The sequence below is a fragment of the Pseudopipra pipra genome, chromosome 2, assembly GCF_036250125.1.
Source record: "Pseudopipra pipra isolate bDixPip1 chromosome 2, bDixPip1.hap1, whole genome shotgun sequence".
Taxonomy (NCBI): Eukaryota; Metazoa; Chordata; class Aves; order Passeriformes; family Pipridae; genus Pseudopipra; species Pseudopipra pipra.
Window position 1 is genome coordinate 43,490,150 of NC_087550.1, and position 26,275 is coordinate 43,516,424.

At 41.6% G+C, this 26,275-nt stretch overlaps 1 protein-coding gene across 6 annotated transcripts in view; it reads right to left on the bottom strand.

Annotated features, from left to right (window-relative positions):
- Positions 1 to 11,688: 11,688 nt before the first annotated feature.
- The window catches only part of SLC35F2 (solute carrier family 35 member F2), a 40,620-nt gene continuing 26,033 nt past the window's right edge, over positions 11,689 to 26,275 (bottom strand). For 5 of the 6 annotated variants that reach the window (XM_064645231.1, XM_064645225.1, XM_064645226.1 and 2 more), the window contains 5 exons: positions 20,194 to 20,353; positions 18,397 to 18,553; positions 17,566 to 17,618; positions 16,783 to 16,937; positions 11,689 to 13,038 (listed from right to left, as the gene is read on the bottom strand). In XM_064645231.1, the coding sequence (XP_064501301.1) occupies positions 12,820 to 13,038; positions 16,783 to 16,937; positions 17,566 to 17,618; positions 18,397 to 18,553; positions 20,194 to 20,353 (744 nt within the window). In that variant the 3' untranslated portion in view covers positions 11,689 to 12,819. The remainder of the gene's footprint in view (positions 13,039 to 16,782; positions 16,938 to 17,565; positions 17,619 to 18,396; positions 18,554 to 20,193; positions 20,354 to 26,275) is intronic. The other variant, XM_064645227.1, reaches the window with a different exon arrangement.

Sequence of the window (26,275 nt, forward strand, 5' to 3'; positions counted from 1 at the left end):
GTAGTCAAAGAAGATGAACTCCCAGCAGAAGCTGTGAAATTCACTCCCTCTAGTTCTGCTACTGTATAAAACTACACCACTCTTTATTCCTAATCTTTTTTTTTTTCCTATCCACTGGCTGTACCAATAAATGTGCAAAAAACCTGCCTGTGAATCTGAATCATTTGCCCTCACCTTATGCCATGCATGCTGGCTCTCACTCCAATTTAAACCTGAGACAAGCCGAGGAGAGAAGCACAAACTCAGGTCTGTGTCCATGACACTCATGCCACCTCCAGCTTCTTCAAGAAAGCCAAATATGCAGAGGAGACTGACACAGATGCTTGTTCTGGCAGGGCAAATTATAATGGTATATTCATTGGTGCTACAACATAAAATCAATGTTGCACATTAAAGGGACCTTTAATGGACATCAGGGAGGAAATATCATTCTTGTCTGGCTAGATAGATTAACTTTTAGACATTAACTGCATTTCTAGGACATTTCTAACTCTCAGTCCTTTAAGATTGTTTGAGGAACAGACCACTCATAAGCTGCTTCTATCTCTAACTTCAGAAGCTTTTGCAAAGAGTGCTGGTGTCCTCATGTCTCGCTCTAATAACTGGGGAACTTGAGTTTGGAAGATCAAATGACTTTCCCCAGCCAATTAACAGTCCTGTGTTAGACTGAGTCTCCCTGGCTCATCTCCTGGGATCCTGGCTATCAGTACAGCTTCTCAGACTATGGCAGTTCCATTGTGTTATTTGAGAAGATGTAATAAAATAGCTTATTTCCATGCTTTCTAAATAACCTGTGCTCCTGCATGCTTACTGTGCCAGTATTGCAGGCAGAAACCCGATAAGCCTGTGCTGACTCCTGCAAACCCAAACAGCAACCATAATCCCTGTACACAAAGTGCCTTTAATACACTTCTTCCAAGTTAACTAAATGTTGCTGCTGTTCTCTGATAAATAAAAGCCCTAGAACCTGTTTCCAGTGGTACAGCAGTGAGCAGGGAGAAGTGTATCTAAAGGCTTTAGATATACTTTACACTTTACTTTAGAAAACTCCTTTACACTGAAGTTTTATATGAAGAATGTGCTGAAGCTTTATCATAAATAATTAAATATCTTTCTAAACTATTAATGCAGTTTGTTGATGGCTTCTGTTTTGCTTATGGTGTTTCAAAGATGTTGACTGTAGGCAAGTATAGATCTTTATCACTGATGAAAAAAGCCTTGAAAGTAGCAGTTGAAAATGTTTCTCCAGACGGGGACTTTAAACTGAAGTGTGCTGTCTGCAAGGCAGCACTCCTAAGGAATAAATTCTAAAGATCAAAACAAAGCACAGTAAAGTCACTGCAAACAAATCTATTTAGTGTTTGACCAACTAATGTCAGCCACTTACAAAAACCACAAGTTTGAATCCATAAGGCCACCACCAGAAATATACTAGGCTAGATAGAGATGGTCTACAGCAATACTTGACATTATTTCCAAACTAACACCAAAAGTACTTATTCAAAGCCCTTCAGTGATGAGAAATCAGGTACAAGACTGAAGTACCTCACTTTTCTTATTGTTCCTCTCCATTTAAGAGCTTATGGGTATCAAGGCAGATGGTACCTAACTAATGAGTACTATCCCAGTTTTTGGAGTCTATCGTGATGTTGCAAATAATCAGAACTGTATTTTTGAACTTGGAGAAATATGACAAAGCTTTTCCAGTTATTATTCTGTTCAGAAAGATTCAAGGTTTCCATTTAGCTGATGAGGAAGTGCACAGAGGAACCTGGAGCATTCCAGTCTCTGTGCTCCACCAAGCAGAGGGCACAAATGTCACAGCTCTGGTGACAGCTTTACGAGTAAAAGCCCTGTCTAAGCTCACTCTACTAAGAATGATCCCATTTGTCCAAGAGCAGTTTTTGTTGTGAGCCACATGCCCTTGGCACCAAACAACTCCAAGCTGATCCATAGCTAATATTTCCATGTACTCTGTTGATAATGACAGCCCATTAAGGGCAAGTGTCCCAGTGGCTTGCACTAGCTATTTTGTGTCAAAACAAAAGGGTTTTTAGCAAAGAAAATAAAAAAAAATCTTCTGCTAGCTTGCAAGTAGAGTTCCAAATGTGGAAAAGCACCTCCCAAATCCTTGGCTTTGTGCTATCACAGTAAAATAACTGCTTTCAGAATGCCAAACTAGATTGCCTCCTGTTACTGCAGTAAACCTGCAGATGAGCACTGCTAACCTGTGGTACTGAAGGCAGGGAGCTATTGTTTGTGTTAGCAGCTGGTGAGCCAGGATTCCACCACTGCACACAGCTGCAGGGCATTAGTTTTCTGGAGGCCACCTGCTCTGGTGTTTCTGTTAAGTGGGTTCACATAAATACCAGTGTAAATGGTCAAACTTATTATTTGCTCCTAGGAATGTGCTCTGTTTCAAAATAAGAAGGGAGTGATTCTGTTGACTCCTGGGGCCTCATCAGAAAGCCAGAGCAAGGTCTGCCTGCAGACATGTCATTGCAACTTGATCTCTAGTCAATTAGGCCATTTCAAAACAAAAAGAGAATATTGAATGTCAGTGGCAGATGGTAAAGATCTGTACAAAATAGATAAAGTCAACATATGTTTTTGAGGCACATGAATGAAAAGTATAAGCAGATAAAAACGAAATTTTGCTTGACTTTGGAGCAAAAATGTGGCTTTCTGGGTTATGTTCTACTTCAGCTGGGCAGGAATAGCAGAGCAAGGAGCGGTGGCATCAGAGGGGGTGTTCTCTTGCAGCTTGCCCTGAATCACATTCCTACTTGCATCACTGATATTCCCAAAAGCCTCCACTCAAACAGAGCCTAAGCAGAATAATCAGCCTTTTACCTCTATAAACAAGGACGTGCACAGCTTCCTCCCCACCTCATATAGCACCAGCCTTTGATGGTGGCATGTTGGAGCAGAGACTTTTTTCTAGTGCCTGGTCCATCTTCCAGAAAATGCACTTTCAAAGTTATTTCAAATTCCTTTTGTACAACACTATTGGTCTAGATCCTTATCTTGGCAACTTAGCATCAAAACGTCACTGCCTGATCAAAGGGCTGGAATTCACACTACTTTTCTTTGCTTGGAGAAGTGATATTATTAACTAGGTTATTAGAATAAAAACTTAACACTGTATGTATTCACAACATTTTGCTCCTATTAATTAATTCCTGATCGAATACCCTGCCAGAGGATCAGCTTACTACTGAGATAGAGATCAAGGACACAGAAGCTTTACTGAATGGGAAGAAGTCCCAGAAGGACACAGCTCTGCTGCCTCTTGATGCTGTGCTGGATCAAAGGCTGTCATGGGCTGGGCAGAGCTGGAACCACATGAACGTGGCTGCAAACACAGTTGCATGGCTTTGCTGGCAGCAGGGCTCTCATTGCAAGCATCAGAGCATCAGAGCACAGGAGTGTGTACGTCTTTCATAATGAAGAGGGTCTTTAATCAGCTTTGCATCCCCAAAGTAAGGCAGGGTTACATTTCAGCAACAGGATGGTCAGGTGTTCAACAGCACTGTGTCCAGGCTGGTATGTCAGCATACCTGAGGTATGCCTCTGCAGGGCACATCCCCAAGCTTGGCTGCCAGGGCTCTTGCTTGAGTGACTCAAAATTGCCCCATCACACCTTGGTGTCCTGGCAAACACTTGCCTGTGCAGTCTGCAGCAGCAGAAGGGGAAGGCAGTGAGACCTGGGGTGGGCACCATTCTCAGGACCCTCCTTCCCAGACCCCACAGGGCTGTTCAGGGCCCTATCCCACCTGCCAGTCCATGCTGCCAGCAGCCACTGATAGGGACATGTCCATTGTGCAGCAAGACTAACCCTGCTATAGCTGATCATAGAAAGGAAAGACCAATGCATACAAGTCCATTTTAGCCATGTTTAGTCAATTAAACGAGGAATGTAACCAAAATTCATCCAAGAGAAGCATCCATAGGACAATTCCTTACTGGGAAAAATTAGATTGGCAGCTGTCATCTGTTCTCTCTTCCCTGTTTTAAAGGAAGAGTGTGAAGGATTTGGTCACAGGTCAGCACCTGTCTTGTTTTTCATACACAGTCAGTATCTCATGGACACAAATCTATCAGCATTTTCTGGAGGATGTGGGGCACAATCCTCAGAATAGTCCTTCCATGAGGCTAAAGGCTGATTCAGCAATGAGCAACTCAACATGAAGCGTCTCCAAATTATAACCAAAATTGAATATTGGATCATTTTAACGAAATTTCTCTGATCCATTGCTTCTGCTAACTGAATGGTGATTAAATGATCTGGGGCAAATTGAGGTAGTCCCTGTGGAAAACTTCATAACACTACAAGCAAAATAAAAAAACAAATGCAGTTCTTCTTTAAAACAGTCTTAATTCAGTTTGTTACAAACTTGACTCAAAGTTCTGCCAGCAGCCCGATAATGCTGCTAAAAGACAATTGTACTCTTGGAGAAAGAATGGTGAGCAGTTCTCCTCATTCAATACTGAGATGAAAGGTTCTTTTCTTTACAAAAAAGTTGCTAGCTCTCTGTAGACCATAATCTTCATGTTGGACTCTTAAGGTTAACAGCCTGGGTTGGGACATTTGTCTTTTGAAACGTCTTTCATGCTTGGATAAATCATTACCTTCCCTCTATGCAGTACCTTTTTTCCCCAGCAGCCATTCAGAAACGATTGTGGAGGAACTGTAGATGAAAGACAGCAGACACCTCTAAAGTACAAGTTTTTAAAAGACCTACAGAAAACCAATATGTGTGTGTGATACAACATCTCATGTTTTATTAGCAACATTTCATGTCATCCTAGCTTATTGGATCCTCTGAACCACCTCACTGACTCCTCTGGGTGACTCACGTCTCCCTCATCCCAAACACTGGAGTCCATCTCCGGGGAAAATACTGACTTTGCAGAGCAGCATTAAGGGATGAAGAGTGTGTGCTCTGCAAATTCATGTGCTGCCCGTTAACAAAAACAGACATTGCTGAAAGAAAGCAGGGCCCAGGCACATGCACAGGCTTGACATTTAAGAGATTGCCATCACACCAGCATCAATAAAGTCTGCACTAACCCTTGTAACTGGTTGTTCTTGCATGAAATATGTGCAGATTCCTGACACCTAAACAATTTGGTGCAGAAATCACAGAGCAGAGGGTAGCAAAGGACATTATAAAAGGAACCTGGAGGATGAGTGAGGTGGGCCTAGCACATTTAACCCTGCTCAGCCTCCTGAAACAGTGTCACAACAGGACCATGGTGTGCACCCAGACATGAGGACATGGAGGAATTACTTGGTCCTCCCCCACTAATTTCACCTGAGCTAGCCAATGGTGCAGCTAACTTCTACAGCCTTCACTGGGTGAAACAGAGAAAATAAAGGCTGGCAAAGTGTGGCCTGTGCTGGCTGGACTTCCCCAGACAAACTTGAGGAAGACCAGCACAGACCAGTAGCTTATACTGGAAGGCAGATCCTTGAGGCCTCAGCCTTAAGGAAAGAAGTGCAGATGTAGGGACATGAGCTGTGTCTCACCACCTGCATGCAAGGCCATCAATGGGTCTTGAATATTTTAGCTTCCTTGCTGACTCCTGGGTCTTTGCTGCCCTGATCATCCATGTTATTGAAAGGTCATTTCCCTCTCAGAGGGTCTCTTGGGAGTGAGAAAGTCAGCATCCTCTGAGACCAAACTGGCATACGGCTCCCACCAAGAGCTGCACCAGTCTGGGGTCCCACTGACCTCTGCAGCCCCCCAGCACCCTCCTGAGCTATTCAGACAGAACTTCATGCTGCCTGCCAGGGCCCTGTGAGATGTATCCTCAGTTTAGTAAGATAAAACCATCCTGCTGGTTGACTATGACTCCCCCTTCATGCTTTTTCAGACTCTGCAACTAAAGAACCCCCTAAATAATAACCAACATCTCAGAGGTTTTCACCAAGCCTAAGGAGAATGGGAGCTGGAGTACCATGCAAGGGGAGGCAGCCACCAGTTGTAGGCGCAGCAGAATCACCATGAGTGCCATGTGCTGTGCTGAAATGGCTGAAGGGGTCACACAGCACAGTGCCTCCTCCAAATGCTGCCATTCCTGCTCGGAGAGCTGCTTTTCTCAGGCTTTGGTGAACATCCAGGGACATACTGCCAGCTCCCCAGCGCCCTGCCTTGGCAGGCTCCCCTCCACGCGACTCCAGGAGACCAAAGTGTGAGCACCAGCCAAGTTACATGACATTTCACAGTTTTGCAGAAAAATTTACTCTTACTACAAGTCTGCCTGAGGCAGCACACTTTGAGCGAGAGTTTCTTTTGTTCCCACTACCTTCTCCTTTCTGCTAGACCAATGTGTCACAGAAGCTAATGGTTGCATTATTTGAGTAGACAAAAGCAGAGAAATATTTTCATGGCAAAAAAGGCAAAGAAATATATTAATAGAAAACAAAACCAAATATAAAGAGTAAGTTAAATGTGGTGTTTTTCTGGGGATTCACAGAGCCCTCTACATATTAGCTGCTGTGATGCTGGGAATGCTTTACTCTTTGCAGAAGCAAGACCTCAGCTGTGATTGAACCTGCAGTCTTGGCTAAGGGGCCAGAAAACAACTGCTTTTATTTACTGGTGTGAACATAGAGTCGTGGCAGTTACCTGGCTCTGCAGGAATGTGTCTCATACAGCGTTTTGCATCCAGAATCAGTGCCTCACAGATTTATGTAGCAACACTGAACTTTGCAATCCGGTTAAGGTCCTCACCAGGATGGAGGGCTGAGGTAAGTCCAAATCCTGCCACGTGTTCCTCACACCCTGTTGCAAATCCCTTCCAGGAAAACTCATCACCTGTGTTTCTCAAAGTGGATTCCAGAAAGTGAGGCTGGACCCAGGATTCACTGCAGTTAAGATGATTTGGTGCCACATACCTTCACTCTGTCCTAGCGAGCACAGACCGATGCTGCTGGAGGGCCCGTGACTCTGTTGCTGCAGTGGATGCTCTTTGTAGAGACCAAGGGACAACCCACCTTTGGCAAATGATGCCCTACTGGAAACTGAGATCCTGAGAACATTACTGCAACTGGTCCTTCCTGCTGCCCCAGAGAAAGCCCCACAGCAGCTCCTGCAAGACTTAAGGGTGGGTGAGAGGTGCCCAGCACCCTGCCCTGCTTCCCCATGTTTCTGTGAAAACAGAGCAACTACGTGCTTCCTGCCTCCCTCAGACTAGGGAAAACAACCAGAGTAAGAGCAGAATCTCTCTGACAGAGCACAGTGTGTGTTGCTGTCCATGAGCTGGTGCAACGCAGAGCTAAGATGTCATCTCCATCATGTCTTGCATGCATGAAACCCACAGGTAGTCCTCAGGTTGTTTAGCTAATGCAGACGTTTCTCCTATCAGCATGGCCAGACAAACCCTGTAGGAAGAAAGGAAGCATATCTTTGTGCATGCTGATTCCTGTTTCACTAAATTCATAACCTTAATATCGAATTAACACAGCATGTGCATTTATGCCGTAATTGCGTTCCAGCTGCCTGAATGCTCTTCTTAATTTAGTCATGCTACTTTAGCTTTGTTGTGAGTTACAAATCACTCTTGCTCTCAAGAAACAAATTAATTTACAGATGTTACAAGAGATAGGATTACCCAGCAGGATTTCTTTTTTTTTAACACATGCAATGTAAAAACTTTATTAAATGAAAGCAATTTCTCAAGGGAAGTCCAACAGGCACTTATACCAATGGCAGAGGGAGACAAATTACAAAGGTTTTTGAGCATCAAGGAGCATCACAGCCTCCTTGAAACCAATTTGAAGGAACTCTGCTGCAAACAGTACAGCAAAGAAGAACGTGAGTTGTAATGTGTACCTGTACAGGTTTTTAAATACCCATTGATTTTTCAAGGGCACAGATATTATGCATACATATATATATTATCATCAGAACATGAAGTGCTGGCTTGTTTGAGATTGGTGGCATCTTTTTTACCCTCAAAAAGCTTTTTTAGTTAGTTTGAATTTTGTCATGGTTTTAGTCAAATTTTCAAGGAAAATGTGTTCTATTGGCCCAATAGTTTAAGGCTAAAACCTAAAACATTCTTTACCTTGTTATAATGATCTATGTATGGATGAGTTATCTGATTCATTAAATAATAATTATGGGTTAAAGCAAAACCAGTCTTTTCTGGACTACTGGCAAGTAGCCATAGCTTTCTGCAGCCTTTTTCTGCCACGTTTACTCCCAATTCCAATCACTCCTTGATCATGCATTTACTGAGTTAAATGGTTGTGTTGGGGAAGGTGCACTTTCGCCTGTCAGAGTGCTCTTCCTAATTAAAATAATTAGATATGGTGTCAACAGATGGTGCTGAAGAGCAGCAACATTACCCTGGACTGCTGTAACATCAAGAATATTCCTAAGGAATTGCAATTGCTGTCACTAGCTGCTGTTTACATAAACTTCCAGTGACCTCTACTTCTGGAGATATTTCACTGTTTCCAGATATCAGTACGTAATAAACGTTGGTATTTCTATAAAATCATCTTAATATTTCAAATAAACATGAAATTTTCATTTTGTACAATAATAATATGCCACTATAATTTTTTAAGCCATCTTCTTTAATGCCTTCTTTGAAAGTTGCAATGTACTTTCAGTATATGTTGTCCGCTCTTTCGGAGTACTCTGGAGACTCTGATACTATGAGGTATGAGGACAAAACACACCTTTCACTTGTAGTCCCAGTAATCTTTCGGCCTTGTTGCCCAAGCTCTGCTCATGGTATTGACAGCCAGGGAGACCGTCTGGAGAGGAGCTGGTGAAATAAAGTTTATTTTGAATAGGGTGATGTCATGGGTTCTAACTTTCTTCATATTTTATATATCCAAGAGCCAGCTCATGAAAAAAATCAATGCCCCTACTTGTAGAAGAGATTAATTCAATATTGCTTTGAGAATTTAATATCAAGATTTTAAGGAGATGCTGCAACTTAACTCAAACCTACACCTTCTTCCTGGTTTTGGCTGGGATAGAGTTAATTTTTCCTAGTAGCTGATGCAGTGCTGTATTTTTTGCTTCTGAGCAATCAGATGCAATGTGTTGACTTGTGTTGTACAAGTAGTCAGATTTTTCCTTATGGCTCTTTTCTGTAAAATCTATAACTTCCAGTCTTGATTGCTCTTAAACAAGAGAAAAATTAAATTGTATCTGGAGAGGAGTGAAGGATGCACACTTTGGATACCATTGCACACAAATACTGCTGAATCAGCCATGAGCCTTCTGTAGCTGCTAAGGAAATCTCTCCATGCCTCTTTCATCTCTCACATAAATTTTAAACCTTTCAGCTTGCATAGCCCCTCACTACAGACCCCACTGCCCGTAAGAGTGGGACACTGCACTTGGCTGGGGTCTCTAGACTTGGCTTGCTTCCACCTAAACCTAGGCACCCAAAACAAGAAAACTCCAAGGGAGAGCCAAATTGCTCCCTTCAAGGACTGCAACAAGAGAGCTCAAGAGGGTAAGACTCCAAAACCTTGGATGCTGTTTGTCTGATGTGTGTAGGTCTAGGTGTAGCCTCAAGTCAATCTTTAAATGATGTAACATCACAGCTCATCAGATTCTCATCAGGTGTAACACTAAAATTGCCAAGAGGCTGCATTTTGGTGAAAGATCAAACCAGTCACAGGATCCTTCACTTTGCATTTTTAGGAATCTCTGTCTGCTTGCTCAAATCAAAATTGTTCATGATTGATCATGTAGCTTGTGCAGCTTCTCTCTGCCAAACTTCCTAAATTGATTGAAATAGACAGTTTCAAGACAGACATGTATAACACAATGAAATATCCCACAATACATACTGTGAATGAATGGTGCTGACAAGGACTAATATGCTTGTCCCAGGTAACACATCATACAGAACTATGTGCAGCTTATGAAAGGTCAAAAATCTTAAAATAGCTGATGCCCACAAGCCCATCTTCTCCTTCAAACTAGCACAGATAATGTCACTGCTCAATTACTGCCACACTAATTTCTTTCTTTTTCCAACACACCATGACATTTTAATGTCAGATAATTTTTGATCTCTTGTAACCAAACCTTAAAGGGAGGCTGCATGTCACACATTTTTATTTGGATTCTTGGGTTTAATGCAAGTAATAGCTGGATTTTTTTCTCCAGCTTATTCCAATATCCCATAAAGATTTGTGTTAAAGACTCACCCATGCACCTTGTCTCTGAGGTACCAGAGGATCTGGCATATGTGATTCATTAACTGAACATTTTTTTCCCCAAGAGCAACACGTGTCACTTTTGCTCTTTTTTCCTTCCGATTCATGGGACAGACAGCACGTAGGAGTGATGTATCTGGCCCCATTCCTTGCAGAGTTGGTTCAGGGAGCCAGCACCCCATGCTGAGGACTTTGCAAGGTCAGGCTTCGAGTACTTCTTGTGCCCAGAGCTTGGACTGCACCACAGTGCCAGTTTGTGATGCAGAGCTCTTCTGCAAGTCAACTTTGTCTCCTCTTCACCCAGGTAGGGTGGGAGTAGGAAATTTAAGGCAAGGAAGGATAGGACACTAGGTGTGCATGACCATCAGCAGGTAGCTGGCCACCATCCCAGGCTGACAGAGAAGCTCCCTGCATACAGCAGGGTCACAAAGAGAGAAATGGAAGACACCATGGGGATGGCAAAGGCATAGAGTTGTTGACAGAAGGACTGAGAGAAAAATATCTACCTTGTCCTCACTGAAAGCTTGAAAGATCTTCCAGCCCTTCTTGGTGACATTAGTACCCATCTTAACCTTAGCTACCTACAGTGTGCCATGAAAATATTTTGTATGGGGTTAAATCACACCATAGAAAGTTAAATCACAGTGATTTCACTCTGTGAAACAGAATTAAAGTTTTCAGTTCAGACTGTAACTCTGTCAAATCACTAAGCTGTCCCAGTGTACACGCTGAGGAATCTGAGCTGGGATGCTGCCCTACACTGCTCCTCTCTTCTTGTGGTTCAGTGTAAGTCCTGTCTGTCCCAATTTGCTTGAATCAGATTTCAATCTCTTATTATAGTCACACATTAAAAGCCTTGGAAGAACAAATCCATAGTTAATAGGCTATGCCTGGAACCTCACCCATGTTTTACAAAATTTTGATTTCAGTGGTCTGTATATTAAGAAGATGAGCTACCGCCTGAGCACTCACACTGTGCCACAATTTGATCCTGGGGGGTTTTTGTGGGTTTTTGAAGACTGGCTAAAGTCTGAGTCAATACAAATTTTTTTGTATTTTCAGATAAAACCTACATCAGGTTACACTGATCGTACCACATAGAGTACAAAATAAACACCATCCCCCCTCAAAAGGAGCATTTTACATGGCAGGGGACCCAAATGCTCTTCATAAAACATCAGCACCTCTGCACCCTTCCATGCATGAACTACTCAGTGAAAAAGCAATGCTTGTTCCTGCAGTATCTGCTGAACCTTTGTTTTACTATTTCTGACTAAAATCAGGTTAACATTTTTCCTGAATTATTTTGCTTGAACTAAACAAACCCAGTCTGTTGTTTGATCGCCAATATCTTTAGAAAATGTTGTATTTCCTTCAAGAGCAAAGCTCAGCCATTAGAAGAATTATTTGGTTGGTAAAATTAATTAATATAATTTTGAGCAATAAGGAAATTCTAGCTTAAAAAATAAGCAAACCAAGACCAACTCTTCAGCCGCTGAATACTTTATTCTTTTTTTACTTCATACATCAGAACTTCAAAGGCTTATACAAAATATAAAGTAAAATAAAACCCCAGTATGCTTTTACTGATGTTAAAACTGCAGTCTTGTATTTTTTAATCATTTATTGTAAATATGAAGAGGAGGAGGAAAACTGCTAGCATATCTACTGAAAGCACTTAACCTTTTGGATATTATGTCATTATTGTTGCAATGACAGTTGGCTAAGATGATTTGATTTTTTCAAGAAATGTCAGTTCTATTCAACTCTTCCAGTAGAAATGTGTCTTGTTTCATGGAGAAATTCACTGGAAGTGAACGTCAGTTCAAAATTTTTTGCTGTCTCATCCCAAAAAGAAACCCACATTCAGTTCTTACTGAACAGAGCAAGGGCCTGCTTTTGCTTCCCCCACCTAGTGGGAATGCAGCAAACAAAAGGCCACTGAGAGAGAAATAGAAGGCACTATAAAAACATATTCAAAGTTCTCTTACTAGCAAAATTCAAAATAAAATACACACAGCCACCTCAGCTGCAAGGGGGAGTGCAGCAATACGAAGAGATGAACATTTGGGCAGAACATCGGAAGCAAATCCTCCCGTAGAGGAATTAAGTTCACCAGCATGTGGAAGGTGTATGTATGTAATAGGGCTTGCAGAACTAGGTCCTGTGAGAAGCTGAACAGCTTTTGCAAGATGCTATTTGAGGGTATTCAGCACCAAGAGGAGGAAACCATGAAGCCCTCTGAAAGCATCATGCAGATTTAGGTCCCTAATGCAATATAAAACATATTTGCTCCACTTAGTGACCTGAGAGCTTGCTTTGGCTTAGTTTTTTCCCCAAGCATTTATTGTTAAGTTAATTAAGCATTTAAAAATAAGAGTCTCTAACTTTCCAGAGACTCCACATAAATACTAATCTGTCTTCTTCTAAGGGCCAGATTTTGTGCAAGGGCAAATCAATAATTTCACTGATTGAGGATCTGGCCTTAAAAGTCTATCCAGTGCATTAAAACTAGCGCAGCATGACACATGCTTTGGCAGTAGGACAACCCTCTGGATTAATATTTGAGGGAAATTTGGCGATTTAAAAAGAAGCTCTGATTGAAATGCTGCCAGTCTTTAATCAGTCCTGACCGACACAGTTTCTCCTCTTGTGAACTGCACAGTTACGGTTGGAGTTTCACTTTCACCCTCTTCAAGCTTTAGTCCAGCATTGTCCAAGCCAGTGCTGTTAGGCTGAGGTAAGGCAGTGGGTTCTGCTGTCAGAGTTGGAGTGGAGCAATACAAGATGAAGCCCACCATGATGATAACGAAGGACAGGATATAAAGACCTGAAAACTGGCAGAGGAAAGAAAGAGATGCATTAAGTCTTGCCTGATTGTAAAAACATGTCAATGCTGCCTTATTTTAAGAATGTGAAAAGCTACCCTTCCTTTTAAAAATTATTTTAATGAGGATTATCACCATGACCTGGATTCAGGTCTGAAAATCAAAATTCAACAGCTCCATTTACTTAAAGACTTAAGGCTGCTGGCTGGTTTTCTCTGCATCTCATCCTCAACATTGTTGGATAGGGAGTTTCCTCAGGTCTACATACAAGAATCTTAACAGAGAGAATAAATGGCTGTAAATATGGTCATACTGAAGGACAGTTGTTTATGCACACAAATGCTGAAACACTCTATCCCTAAGAAAATTTTGATCCAGCACAGCCAAATATTTCAGGTCCTGGCAAGAGATTAATCTCTCCATCTTACTGAAAGTCACCAGAACAGCTGGTTCTCTGCGCAGATCTCTTAACCATCTGCAGGCTTTATTACTGGACCAGAACCAGTTTGCTCCCTACACCCAGCAAGTCCCCAAGATTGGCATTTGTACTCGGTTAAGACCGACGTGAGGTAAGAGTATCAATTGCTGAGGTACACCAGGCATTTGATTCACTATTGTTCACTTACCTGTTAAAATTTCAATAATTGCCAAAATTCATCCACCTTGACAAAAATAAATGCTTACTTTATAACACCAGGTTCAATAATACAAGGTGTAAAAAGTTATCCACAGCCAGGAATACTTCATCAGATTTGTTAAAACTGTCCATATTGCCTTTGTCCATATTGCACTTATTAAAAAGTAGGAGGAAGGATATAGAGTATCCTACATTCCACTGTCAATATTCCCTAACCTCCTTAGCTTCCTTAGACATGCTTGAAAAATATGTTCTAGTCTATCAAGCAGCAGAGCTGGATGAAATGAATTGTAGTACCCGGACAATGGACTCTAGTCCAAAAAAGACTGAGGTATCTACAATTAAGGCATTGCAGTTCCTAGCTGGCAGTCACTTGGCATGGAAACCCTTGCATGACAACACACAAAAGGAAAAGCAGACTGAAATACAGTGGCCTTGTGCTAAATGCCCTCTTTCCTCACCTTGCTGGATGTTTGCCTGGAGAAGCTTGGACTCATGTGTTCACTCTGCACAGGAGGAAGCACCAAGCTCTGAACACACCCCAGTGGAGGCAGCAGCACCACCCGTGATCCTACCCCTGACTGACCCATTCCCATAAAATGGGCAGAGCTTGGGTCTGTATCAATTCACCTGCACAAATTCTCCAACTTAAGGCCCTGAGTGAACATATGCTTGTATGCAAGGACCTGTGGCTGGCAGGCGACACCATAGGAGCTGCAGGCCCCTCTAGCAGTTTAGCACTCACAAGGCTGAAGGTGTCTCTGATCCTACTGATTTAATCCCTCCACAAATAGATAGAGTCATCAAGTCAGGGTGCCAAAGCTGTTGCAGTGTAGCTGATTATTCAAGGCCTGCTTATGTTTTTGCAGCTATTGACACAGGTGAACCTTACCCACGCTGCTCCAACAGGCCTATACTCTTTTTTTCCTTTTGTTTTTGAGGAGAGCTCTGTGTTCTTTTCTTGGGATTTTTCTTTTTCTTTTTTTTAATTTTGATTTCAAATATCACAACAACTTCATTGTTTCTGACATTGACTTCAGTCATACTTTGTGCAGCATATATCCCCATTCTCAGTGAAGCCTAAAGACTACTTCAAATGTTAGTGGAGAACTGTATCTCCATCTAGTGTCTGCTTGTGCAGTATACTCCATTCCATAGGAGTTTATACAACAAAAGCATTTGGAGACCTTTTTTAATATTTCTTAAGAGATTACAGGTATTTATATATTGAGCTCTTTAGGAAGCACAGCAAAGATTCATTATGGAGTGAAAGACAAAAAAGTTCAAAACAGGCACGCAAAATTCACATTTCACTTTAAACTGAGGCTGAAAAGTCAAATGCATTAGCAAAGCATTGTGATCAAATCAGAACCTCATCAATTCCTGGCCCTGGTCTGTGGTGTAGCCGCTGTCTGTGCTGCTTCTGTTTCAGAGCAGGCTCAGACCACAACAGTTCAGAGCTCTCTGTGGCTTGCTCCACTCTGCAGCCCAGCCAAGCCCTCAGCAGCTTGCTGTGAAATATCATCTGGTAACAGGGAATACAGAGTGATTCCTTGTATTTTTATTTGTAGATTCCTGTCTCCAGGGTGCTTTTTAATCCAGCAGGTGTCCTGCCTGGTTTGTTTGCCCCATAGGTAAAGAAGGTATATGGTTTAACTTGGCAATATGCTTTTCTGCTGCTGCTATTATGTTAAAAGGCATGTCAAAAGTAACCTTTCTCAGTTCACGTTGCCCAAGTTACCTCAAATCCTCTGATTACAAGGAATGCAGCACTATTATTGCTCCCTTTTTGCTACTTCTTTGTTTCTAACCACAGATTCAAGTTCCTATTTCAAAAAATATCTGAAATTCTCTGAATACAATCCCAAAGTCTCCTCTAACTCATTTTTTGTTTTAGCTACCAGAATAATCTCCTATTAGCAATTATGAGATTATATGCTCCCAGAAAAACTTCTCCCCAAAAGAAGCTAAAAATCCAAAAGAATGAAAGTTTAATATATCCCTTCCAAAGCTCTTCACTATTATGAATATAAATTTATAATCACTTCTCAAGTTAAGCTATCTGGTTGCCAAAATACATGTTTGGAAGTGACTTAGAAAGGATTTGTTAGAATGTGTGTATGGTTTGCTTTCTGTATTCATTTTAATTGTAGCTTGGAGCAATTTTGGAACCCAAAAGAGGAAGGAAAGCTGAGGTAAGAGACTCTTGAAAAGGAAAATCTAGCTGTTGCAGACCCTACCATTACCAGACCTCTGCGCTGCCTTCATTTTCAGAAAGAAATTTGACCTAAAAGCTTCTGGCTGAAGAGAAAGCAACCACATGGAATAATACAAATTAAGTTCTTCATCAAAGCTCACAAGCTTCTCTCTAAGCCCTTCCAGTCACTGAGTGACTGACTCAATTACTCCAATTGCTTTAACAAGGTAGGTTCTCACAAATGATTCTGGATGAAAAGTGTAGGGTGGAATGAAATCCTTTTAGCACTGTCATTTAGCTAGAGTAGACACTGCCAAAAATGTTTTAGAGCACAATAAAAGTAAATGCCTTTTGGAGAGCATGCAGCATAATATATTTTTCTGTATTTTTTTCAGTTCCTTTAGTCTCCCCTTAGCAGTAGCACTGAGAGAGCTTGATTGTTAACCCAAGATGTTGGTAATGAACTGATTAAATTTCTAAACGAAAATATTAATTTATGGAAATCAAACTGGTCCTCTTTTAGACACCAAATGCCTGCCAGGACAGGGAGATTCAAACCCTCTCTTTGGACACGTGGGAGTGATGAACTAGAACTAACATACAGTTCCATACTGGGCTTTCAGCAAGAACACTACCATTTGAACACCTCAGGAGATTATTTATTATCTCTTAACATTAACTTATTCCTTCAAATGTGAAACAGTTTGAAAATCACCCTCTGCCTAATTGGTGCTATGCTATGTCATTAACTAAGCAAAACTCCTGATTCACATCTGCCAACAATGAACGGTACAATCTGTAGAACTGTACAGATGCAAACGATTGTTCAGGGGCTTTTAAGAACATTATGCTTTATTTATGATTTTGAAGTAGAAACATAACTGAAAGAACGTGAAAGTGAAGGAACGAATGTACTTACCTTATAATAGAAAAGGAAAAGCCCAAAGAACAGACTGTAGAGATCTGCAGTCAGAATACCCAGGTTGACTGAGGTTGCGCTGGTAACTTTAATGACAACTGGCATGAAGCTATACAGCCCAAACATGCACAGGGCAAAGACTGTGAACAACAGTGCTGTAAAACAAGACGACAAGTTACTCCTCAGGCACAGAACAATGATTTTAAAGAACACTGATTGTTTTCAGATGCTTTAAAAATATGCATTTTTATCTTTTAGGATAAGGTCTCCTAAAAGATATGGGAACGTACACGTAAGAAAACCATGGAAAAAATACTTCTTTTCCAAGACTACCTTGTATTGCAAGAATTACTGTATCTGTACAAGAAAGTTCTCATTCCTTTCTAGATAACATTAAGAGCTGACTGAAGAAATTTAGAGTCATATTTCTTGATAACATTTAGTTTTCCCAGTATTTTATTTAGAAAGGAAAACAGAAAAATGTTCTTGCAATGTTCCAACACCAAACACATCAGTAATGAAACAGGTTTAATTTTTAATTATTTCAATTTATTTTAAAAAAATATTTCATGTTATATGTAAAATGCAAAACCTGCTTTAATGTTCAATCCTGCAAATCTTATCTCCTTGCTAAGCTGCAAAGCTTGCAGAAAATACATTTGTGAAATATAATATTAATGCTGCTTAATATTCCGAGAAAGAAAAGGCAAATCCCAGCATTCAAAGTCTAAATCTAATTTTCCAGTGTTCTTTAACATTCACATCATTTTTCCATACACATACCAACTTTCCAGTTCCACTGAATTCTCATTATCTCCCTATGTTCCACAATGGCTCTAGAATTAGAGAAAAGATATAATGCAGTAAAAAAGGGAAAAAATAATTTTCAAGTAGAGAATTTAATTACCAAAATATATAAGAAGAATTTTGATTTATAATCCCTTAATTTTTTGTTTGAAATTTTATTGAATTACACTAACTCAAACATCTCACAGGCATGAAAAAAATACTTGAAAATTAAAGTGCCTGAAAGAGCACTGTTATTTAATTCTTATGCCTTTTTCACAGGCTTTTTAATCCCTTGGAGATTTAGTTTTATTTGATATACCATTTGGAGAAATTATTAACTATAATGATGAGAAATGAAACATAAAATTTATTAGACAGACTTAAGTGCATGTGGTCTGTTACTCTGATGTGGTTATTTGTAAGACTATACAAGGCTTCATTTTAAACTTGACTTTAATATGGAAGATCTCCTAACAATTATCTCCTAAAATTTTCCACAGAGAAAACCCATTAAGAAATACATTCCTGACAATAGTCCTCAGCATACTGAGTGTCCTCATGAACATAACAAAATCAAAAATACAGCCAAGTATCATATGTGTTTAATTGCAGGAGTTCAGTTTTAGAATTGCTGTAATAAGAGTAGTGCAAATAAAGAGGATATAAAATGGATGCTGATCAGCAACATAATTCAAGTAGAAGGACTCCCATATAGACCAAATGCAGATGTAACAAAGAATTAATTAATAACAGCATTTCATGGTAGACAAGCAATCATCTGTAGAATATTCTTAATTAGTTTCAAAATAAATATTAGATCCTTACAGCTGTAGACCGCTGACAATAGTCCCAAACAAGCCCACCATTCCTAGAAACTCCACTCTGCTCAGATTTTTCACAATGTATTCCTCACTCACATTAGAAATGGCATACAAAGAAGCACCAAGAAGCACTAAGACATCTCCAATCACCACGTCACTTCCTGTACAGAAATATTAATCCACAATTAAGGGTAAGGCTGCAAACACTTTTTAACTTTCCTTAAAAAGACAAGCAAATTTATCTCTAACATCTCTACCTTTCTAGCGCATTCCAGGGTAAGGGGAAAGGAAACGCCTCCTGTGTGGGAAGAGGAGTGTCTGAGCACGGACTCTGCTGCCTGATCACCTCACCCTGCACAGTCTGGAATAAGGAATGAGCTAAACCCAGCATTTACATCTCATTCTGACCAAGACACTGCTGTATCATCTGGTCGTATTCTACTTCTGCTGACCTTGGGCACTGCAGGGAGTTGAAAAAATTCCTGGTTAGAAATGCTCTCTGCCTTACATGAATATTGTCCCCGCTTTTGCAGTAAGGCCTGATTCAAGTCTTGCTAGAATCAATATATCGATTTTGGTGGGACCCAGACTCAGCTTCAAGTTTCTGACAGGTTTTAAGTGGGCACTGTAGATGGGTGGTACCATGTGTCCTGCTGCAATGTATTCATACTGAGCAAATGGGACTCCCTGTGCTACAATCACTTATCAAGTAAATGCCACTAAAACAGCCAAATAGAAAGAGGATTCCTGTTTTTTAAATCCTTGAATTTAAAATTTCCTTCCCTAAGCCAGTCAGCAATCGCTAAGAAAATATGTCTAAAATATGAGGGTAAGCAGTAGTAAGGATCCCCAAGTCAGCAAATAAAGCATAACTATCTTAAACTCTCAGGGAAAGATTTTTCTCCCTCAGGACCAAGATGCTTGTACCACATGGCAGTAAAGCTAAACTTCAGTTTGTTCTGTCTTACCTACTAAGGCCCCAAAATTATGCCACATAGGCTTATCTCTATGCTGCCTGATGAAAACAATGCCCTGAAATTTACCTTGTCCCATACCCTCTGTCTGAAAAATCCAAGATTCTTATTCAAAATAAGATGACTACAATATGGGTTGATTTGGGCATCTGTCACAGAGAAGACAAGACTTGCCCTTATCTGCACCCAGCTGAATGCTGGTCCCCAGAGCCCAGCCTTCCTCCCAGAGGCCCCAGGAATCCCAGCATCTTGCCCCATCTCCTCTTGCTCTCCCATAGTAAGCCCCTGCTTTCCAGACTGCGGCCTATGGGCCTTGGGGATACATCAACCACTTCTGTTGGGTCTGACAAAGATAACTCAGAGAAGTCAGCTGCTTTGAGCAACTTTTTATTTGGTATTTGTACTCAAAGAAAACTGCAAATCAGAGAAGACTGGGTACCAGCAGGCTGATCTTGCATAAGCAAGACAAGGTTTGCAGGGAGAGGCAACTTCTTCTATTAAACCATCTCACATGATAGTCAAAGTTAACAAGCTTTCAAGAATGAGACTTCTGTCACATGTAATGAACAGCAGCAAAATTTGAGTTTAACAAAAGTGTTTCTCTTTTAAGGTGGGAGAAATAATCCAAACACGCAAGCAAAGAAATTCCACAGCTCCCCATAAAATCACCGTCTCTTCTTCTCGGACAAGAAATACAAATAGCAGCACGTTCTCCTCTTTTAAAACAGAACTGTATCCGCGCCCCCTGCATCTGCTTCTTTTTCAAGTTAGCCCACCGCAGGAACCATCTCTCCAGTCTTTCCCCCCCGCAATAAAGGACTCCTTACCTTCACTGTCCTGCCTCCCTGCCAAAATGTCTGCACCCACCATTGTTCCTACACCAAGCAAACAGACGGCAACACCAAGAAAATGTATCAGCCTGTATCTTGCTCGGAGAATGAACCATGACAAAGCCATCAGCACAGGAATCCCGAAACAGTCCAGCAGCTGCGTGCACAGAAAAATTGTCTGAGTTAGAAATGCATCCCAAATCTGGACTGCAACCTCCTGAAAGCAAATGTATAGGATCTTACTTTTCATCAGTTTTTAATGAAATCTGCAAAGCAACCTTGGTGGGTGTGTTTAAGGGAGGGGTAAGACCTACATTTTACCATTAGAAGCATTTTGAAAGTGATGAATGAGCTGGAGCAGGGGTCCACTCTCTCCTGGTAGGAAAGTGCTGACTTAGAAGCCCTTCTAATGATGGATCCAATAAAACTTCACAGCTTCACAAATGAATTCTAGGATGTCGCTCTGAGAGAGCATTGCTCCCCACAGCTCCACGTACACAAAGTAAAAATCTGGAACTATTGATGGATACAAGTAATCTAATTTTACAGTGAAGCGACTAGGACAAGAATCTGACCCCACAGCTCAACTGGATCATACTGAAAAACAAACCTGGTACATGTGCTGGAAACCATGTGCAAAATCGGTAGAAATAAGATAGGTAGCAAAACCAGCTGTCCTTAAGTCACCTTCCCAATCTCCCAGTTTCCCACAAAAACACATACAAGTCACCAGCGCATTTTCATCGCTCTGTCAGAGCTGACTCTCAATTAGTCAGAAGCAGGTAACCCACCCTAATTCACCAATGCACCAGCAGCAGAGATGCACAAGGCACCTGGAGTTTTAGAGCACTCAGATGTGTTTGCAGACACTACCCCAAGCAGACTGAACATCTTTGGTTCAAGGACGTCTGTGCTTCATGACAAGTAGTGACACAGACTTCTCTTTCCTTTCTTTATTATCCCCTCTGAACGTGTTCCTATGTATCTTTCCCTTTCTGTTAGACCCACCTATAGAATCACAGAACAGTTTGGGTTGGAAGGGACCTTAAAGTTCATCTAGTTCCAACCTCCCTGTCATGAGCAGAAACACCTCCCACTCAACCAGGCTGCTCAAAGCCCCGTCCAACCCAGCCTTGAACACTTCCAAGAATCTTCCACTTTTCTTCCTTCAGTACAGAAAGCATCAAGAGTTAGCTGTGCGCTGCAGCATAAGATGGGCATAATCATAGAATCAGTTGGGTTGGAAGGGATCTCCAGGATCAAGTCTAACCCTTGATCCACTACTGCCGCGGTTTACCAGACCATGGCACTAAATGCCACATCCAGTCTCATCTTAAAAACCTCCAGGGACAGAGAATCCCCCACTTCCCTGGGCAGCCCATTCCAATGCCTGATTACCCTCTCTGGAAAGAATTTGTTCCTAATATCTAACCTAAACCTCCCCTGGCAGAGCTTAAGACCATGCCCTCTTGTCTTACTGCTGGTTGCCTGGGAGAAGAGACCAACACCCACCTGGCTACAACTTTCTTTCAGGGAGTTGTAGAGAGTGAGGAGGTCTCCCCTGAACCTCCTCTTCTCCAGGCTAAACAACCCCAGCTCCCTCAGCCTCTCCTCATAGGACTTCTGCTCCAGTCCCTTCACCAGCCTTGTTGCTCTTCTTTGGACACTCTCCAGCACCTCAATATCCTTCCTGAACTGAGGGGCCCAGAACTGGACACAGTACTCAAGGTGTGGCCTCACCAGTGCTGAGTACAGGGGAAGAATCACTTCCCTGGTCCTGCTGGCCTCACTGTTCCTGATCCAGGCCAGGATGCCGTTGGCCTTCTTGGCCACCTGGGCACACTGCTGGCTCATGTTCAGCTTCCTGCCAGTCTAAACTCCCAGGTCCCTTTCTGCCTGGCTGCTCTCCAGCCACTCTGTGCCCAGCCTGTAGCGCCACATGGGGTTGTTGTGACCAAAGTGGAGGACCCGGCACTTGGCCTTGTTGAACCTCATCCTGTTGGAATCAGCCCAACTCTCCAGCCTGTCCAGGTCCCTCTGCAGATATATGTTCTAGAAAAACCAAATAAAACCATGATCACTGAGCTAATCATAATTGGTTTAATGTTTCATTCAATTAAATAGATTTTGCTTCTGAATTTGTCTGGAGGAAAGAAAACGTCTTTTTTCTAACCTGCCTCAGTAGAGGGCCATGAAGCTACATAAGGGAACAGCCTTCAGCAGAGCAGATAGTCAACTTTCCAAAGATTGCTCACAAAAGACTCTCAAATGTAAGCTATTAAAACTTGGCCTCTTGAAGTCCCAACAAAGTATAAGGTCCACGTGAACAGGACTGTGGCATAATCACTGCAATCAAGATAAGAGCCCTTAGTCCTTAATGTTCATTGCCAGCCTCTGCTTGCCTAAGCATACCACTGCAGTCAACTTCTGTGCTGGCTTCCAGTAGTTCAGCCATTATACCTAAGGGCTTTAACCAAATTTGTTAACATTTTGATGATATGTCTGGTTTTACTTGTTCATAACTACACATAATAAAGTCTTACAAGCATAGCATTAAGGGAAGCTATTACAGATTAAATCCTCACAGTGCCTCTAATGTTTCCATCTATTTGTCTTCACTCCTTGGATTGCCTCCAGCTTGTTTGTAAAGTCTATTTGTGAAGTGCAGAAGTACCTGCCTAAGCTGTATGAGACATTACAACTACCTAAGTCCCAATATGTGATACTAAGTATTTCAATACAACTTTATACTGTGGAAAAGTATCATGCTGTGACTATCTTGTCACAGGTCTTGTTCTCTGTCTTACCTTTAGTCTAGACTAAAGAAAAACCTTCTAACATTTCCTTCAAATTTGACTGTTTTGACTAGTATCAAACAACAAGAAATATTATAAACATAAGAAAGTAAAATTTTTACCGCCCTAGTAGTAGACACCTCTTCTACTAATAAGTAAGCATTCATGTCCCCATTAATTGAAATGTTAGCACACAGCCTTACAATCTCCAAGCAGTTTTTCAACCCAAACAGAAGGAGTGGAAGAAAAACCCTTTAAAAAAAAGTTCTTAATGAGGATGTAAGGGAGTAGTACATAATGAGCTAGAAGTCTTTCAGTTATGCCAGATGGGGAATTGTTGCATCCAGATCAAGAACATACTCTACAGCTACAGCACCTTGATTAGAGGACTTGCAGCCAGGACACACAGGCACCAAATGATGAAGAACACACCCTGGTAATCTGTTTCAGGAGACAATTACCCTCAATTACAGACAGATGAAATCAGATTTCCAACTACTGGATCTTGCCTTCCCTTCATCTAGGACATTACAGAGCTCTTCTGTAAAGGATCAAGATCAAAGAGGTGCAAAGCAGATGTAACATCACAATGAATTGTGTCAGTGGAACTAATTAAAAGAATAAAGTTTATCTATTCGGGTTTTATTATATTTACAGCAGTACTGTGGTACTGACTACTATTGCAAGTAAAACCTCTTCAAATGCTCATTATTCAATTCCAGCCTGTATTTTCACAACTGGAAAAAAAAAGATAACCTGGTGATTTGATTTACAAATGTTTTGACTCAAGCTAGGCTTTGGCCACAGTGTTTATAGGAGGTTTTAAAGACAGAGTGAGTAAATTATTAAAAGACATTTTAATACATGGTTAATAAATTATCATAGACTGTTGGAGGTCATCGGTTTGCTTATAATTGCCAGCCCCAGACAGCTTTGTAAGCAAGAAAGCTCAACTGATCATCCTGCTTGCTTCCCCACAAGGCTCCCTCAGGGCTGCCTCCAGCTGAGCCCCAGGAGCTCATCCTGCATTTTCTCCTCTTCCATCAGCTGATATTCTGTCAATAGTTGCCTGAAAAATGCTTCCACTCAAATTATCTATGGAGCAAATGCTAAATGTGCCAAATAACACGTTAAAAACATGAAACCACAGCTACGCAGCTTGTGTCTTGCTATGAAATCATATAATCATAGAATATGCTGAGTTGGAAGGGACCCACAAGGATCATCAAGTCCAACTCCTGGCCCTGCACAGAACAGCCCCAAGAATCACAATATGTTCCTGAGAGTATCATCCAAACACTTGAATTTCTTGTTCCAGTGCTCAGCCACCCACTGGGTGAAGAACCTTTTCCTAATTTTCAGCCTTAACCTACTCTGACTCAGCTTCACGCCCTAATATGTGGTCAAACAGCAGCACAGTCAAGTCCTGTCACAAGACAGGACACCGGCAGCAAGAACTCTCCTGGCACTGCCTCAGCCACAGCCAAACAGAAAGAGTTCAGTTGTGGACCAGTCTTTTTCTTTATTTACAGAAAAATGAGAGTTGCCATCCCATTGTTATCTCCTAAAAAATCTCCCAACCCCCTTCTGTGAAATGCTGGTATTTCATAACTAAAGGGAAATCAGTTCTGCTTTTGTGTGCATGTGTGAGAAAATACGTGGAAGTTCCTTGCTGAGCTGAGAAAACTTATCTTAGAAGTTATGTTTCATAGTGCCGAGCTGAAGCTCCAGCCAGCCAGCATTTTAACAGTGTATTTCCCTATAGACCCTGTATTTCGGAAGGTGCCATATACCCCTGTGATGCTTTATGCTCCCTGGGCATCCACTCATAGCCAGTACTGCAGAGGCCATAGCCAGGCCATCAGACTGGGTGCTCTGAACCACAGGTTCTGATGTAGCTGCAGAAGTGCTTGCTAATGACAGAATGCCTTGCACTAAAGCAAATCACAGGCTTTCCTTTTTTTTTTTTTCCCCTCCTCCTGTATCTCCTTTCTGAGAGTGGTGAGAAACCGGTGACTTTAGAGAATGTGCAAGAAACCTCATGCCAACAGGTAATTACAACAAAATTGAAATTACTGAACTGGCACAAAGCAGCATCAGTCTGAAGGCAATCAAAAGGAAAAAAAGGCTCAGAAAATGCTTGAGTTTGGCAACCGGACAGGAAAAACTATTATATCTGCTCTTTCTTAACTTCTATGAAAGAAATCATGGGAATAGCTTTATTACTTCTGAGAACTTGGATCAAAGTCCTGGCTTTTTCAGCTGTAAAGTATATGTTCAAACAGTGTTTCAATTATCAGCTTAACTTGATCTTGAGACTGAAACACATTGCTCTTAAAGCTTTGATTTCTTTGGCATTATTTGTCAGGAAATTAAAGGCCTAATGAGTCATACCACCTAAGTATGAAGTGGAAATGTGACAATAACAACCCAACAGGCACCACTGGTCTTTAGGAGTGCAAAGAGAAGTTACTGCACTTCTCTACAGGGAGCCCAGACCACAGGAGTTTATTACTTTACAGTTAATTCTTTTAAATATTAACCCATTACTTTGACTCTGTAAAACAGTGACACCTAAACACTCGTTTCCAACTAACAGCCAAATCTGCACTTTACATTGGTTTTTTATTCAGGCCATGATCCCAGCCACAGATCCCCACCACAGGTAACAGGAGGCATGAACTGGCACGACCTGGACACACTCCCTCCTTGCTTGTGCACCATCACCTCCCTTGTTCCCACAGCAGCCCTGAAGCCTAAGCTGGGTCTGACATAGCTCGCTAATCGGTCCAGCCAAAGGCGGGGTTTAGTCCCACTTTGCTCATGCCCTGACCAGTCTGCTCAAGATATTTGGCCACTTGAGCTCAGGAGCATGCAGTTGGAGGCAGGAGGAAAGCACTGACTCTTCCAGCAGTTTTTGTATAGGGTGACAGAGAAACCCCAGCCTTAACCCTTCGGCTTGTAGAGCTATTTCAGAAAACAAGATTTATCCTAGTGCAGTAATGCAGCTTCAAGTACTACCATTGCAGAGGATGTCTACTATTACTTTAGGAGTCTGGCATGCTGACCTCCCTTCTGCCTCTTCCAGAGAGGACCCTGAAGTGTCACATCCAAAAGCCACAGGGCTGGTCCCTCACTGCAAGGTAAGTAACACCAGCTAACTATCAGTACGTCCTCATATGTGGGGTTACATCTCACAACGCCTCCCACAGCTTCCAGGAGTAGGCAAGAGATCTACCTTGCTCTCATCAGCAAGAACCCACACTGAGTGACTGTTATCTGGT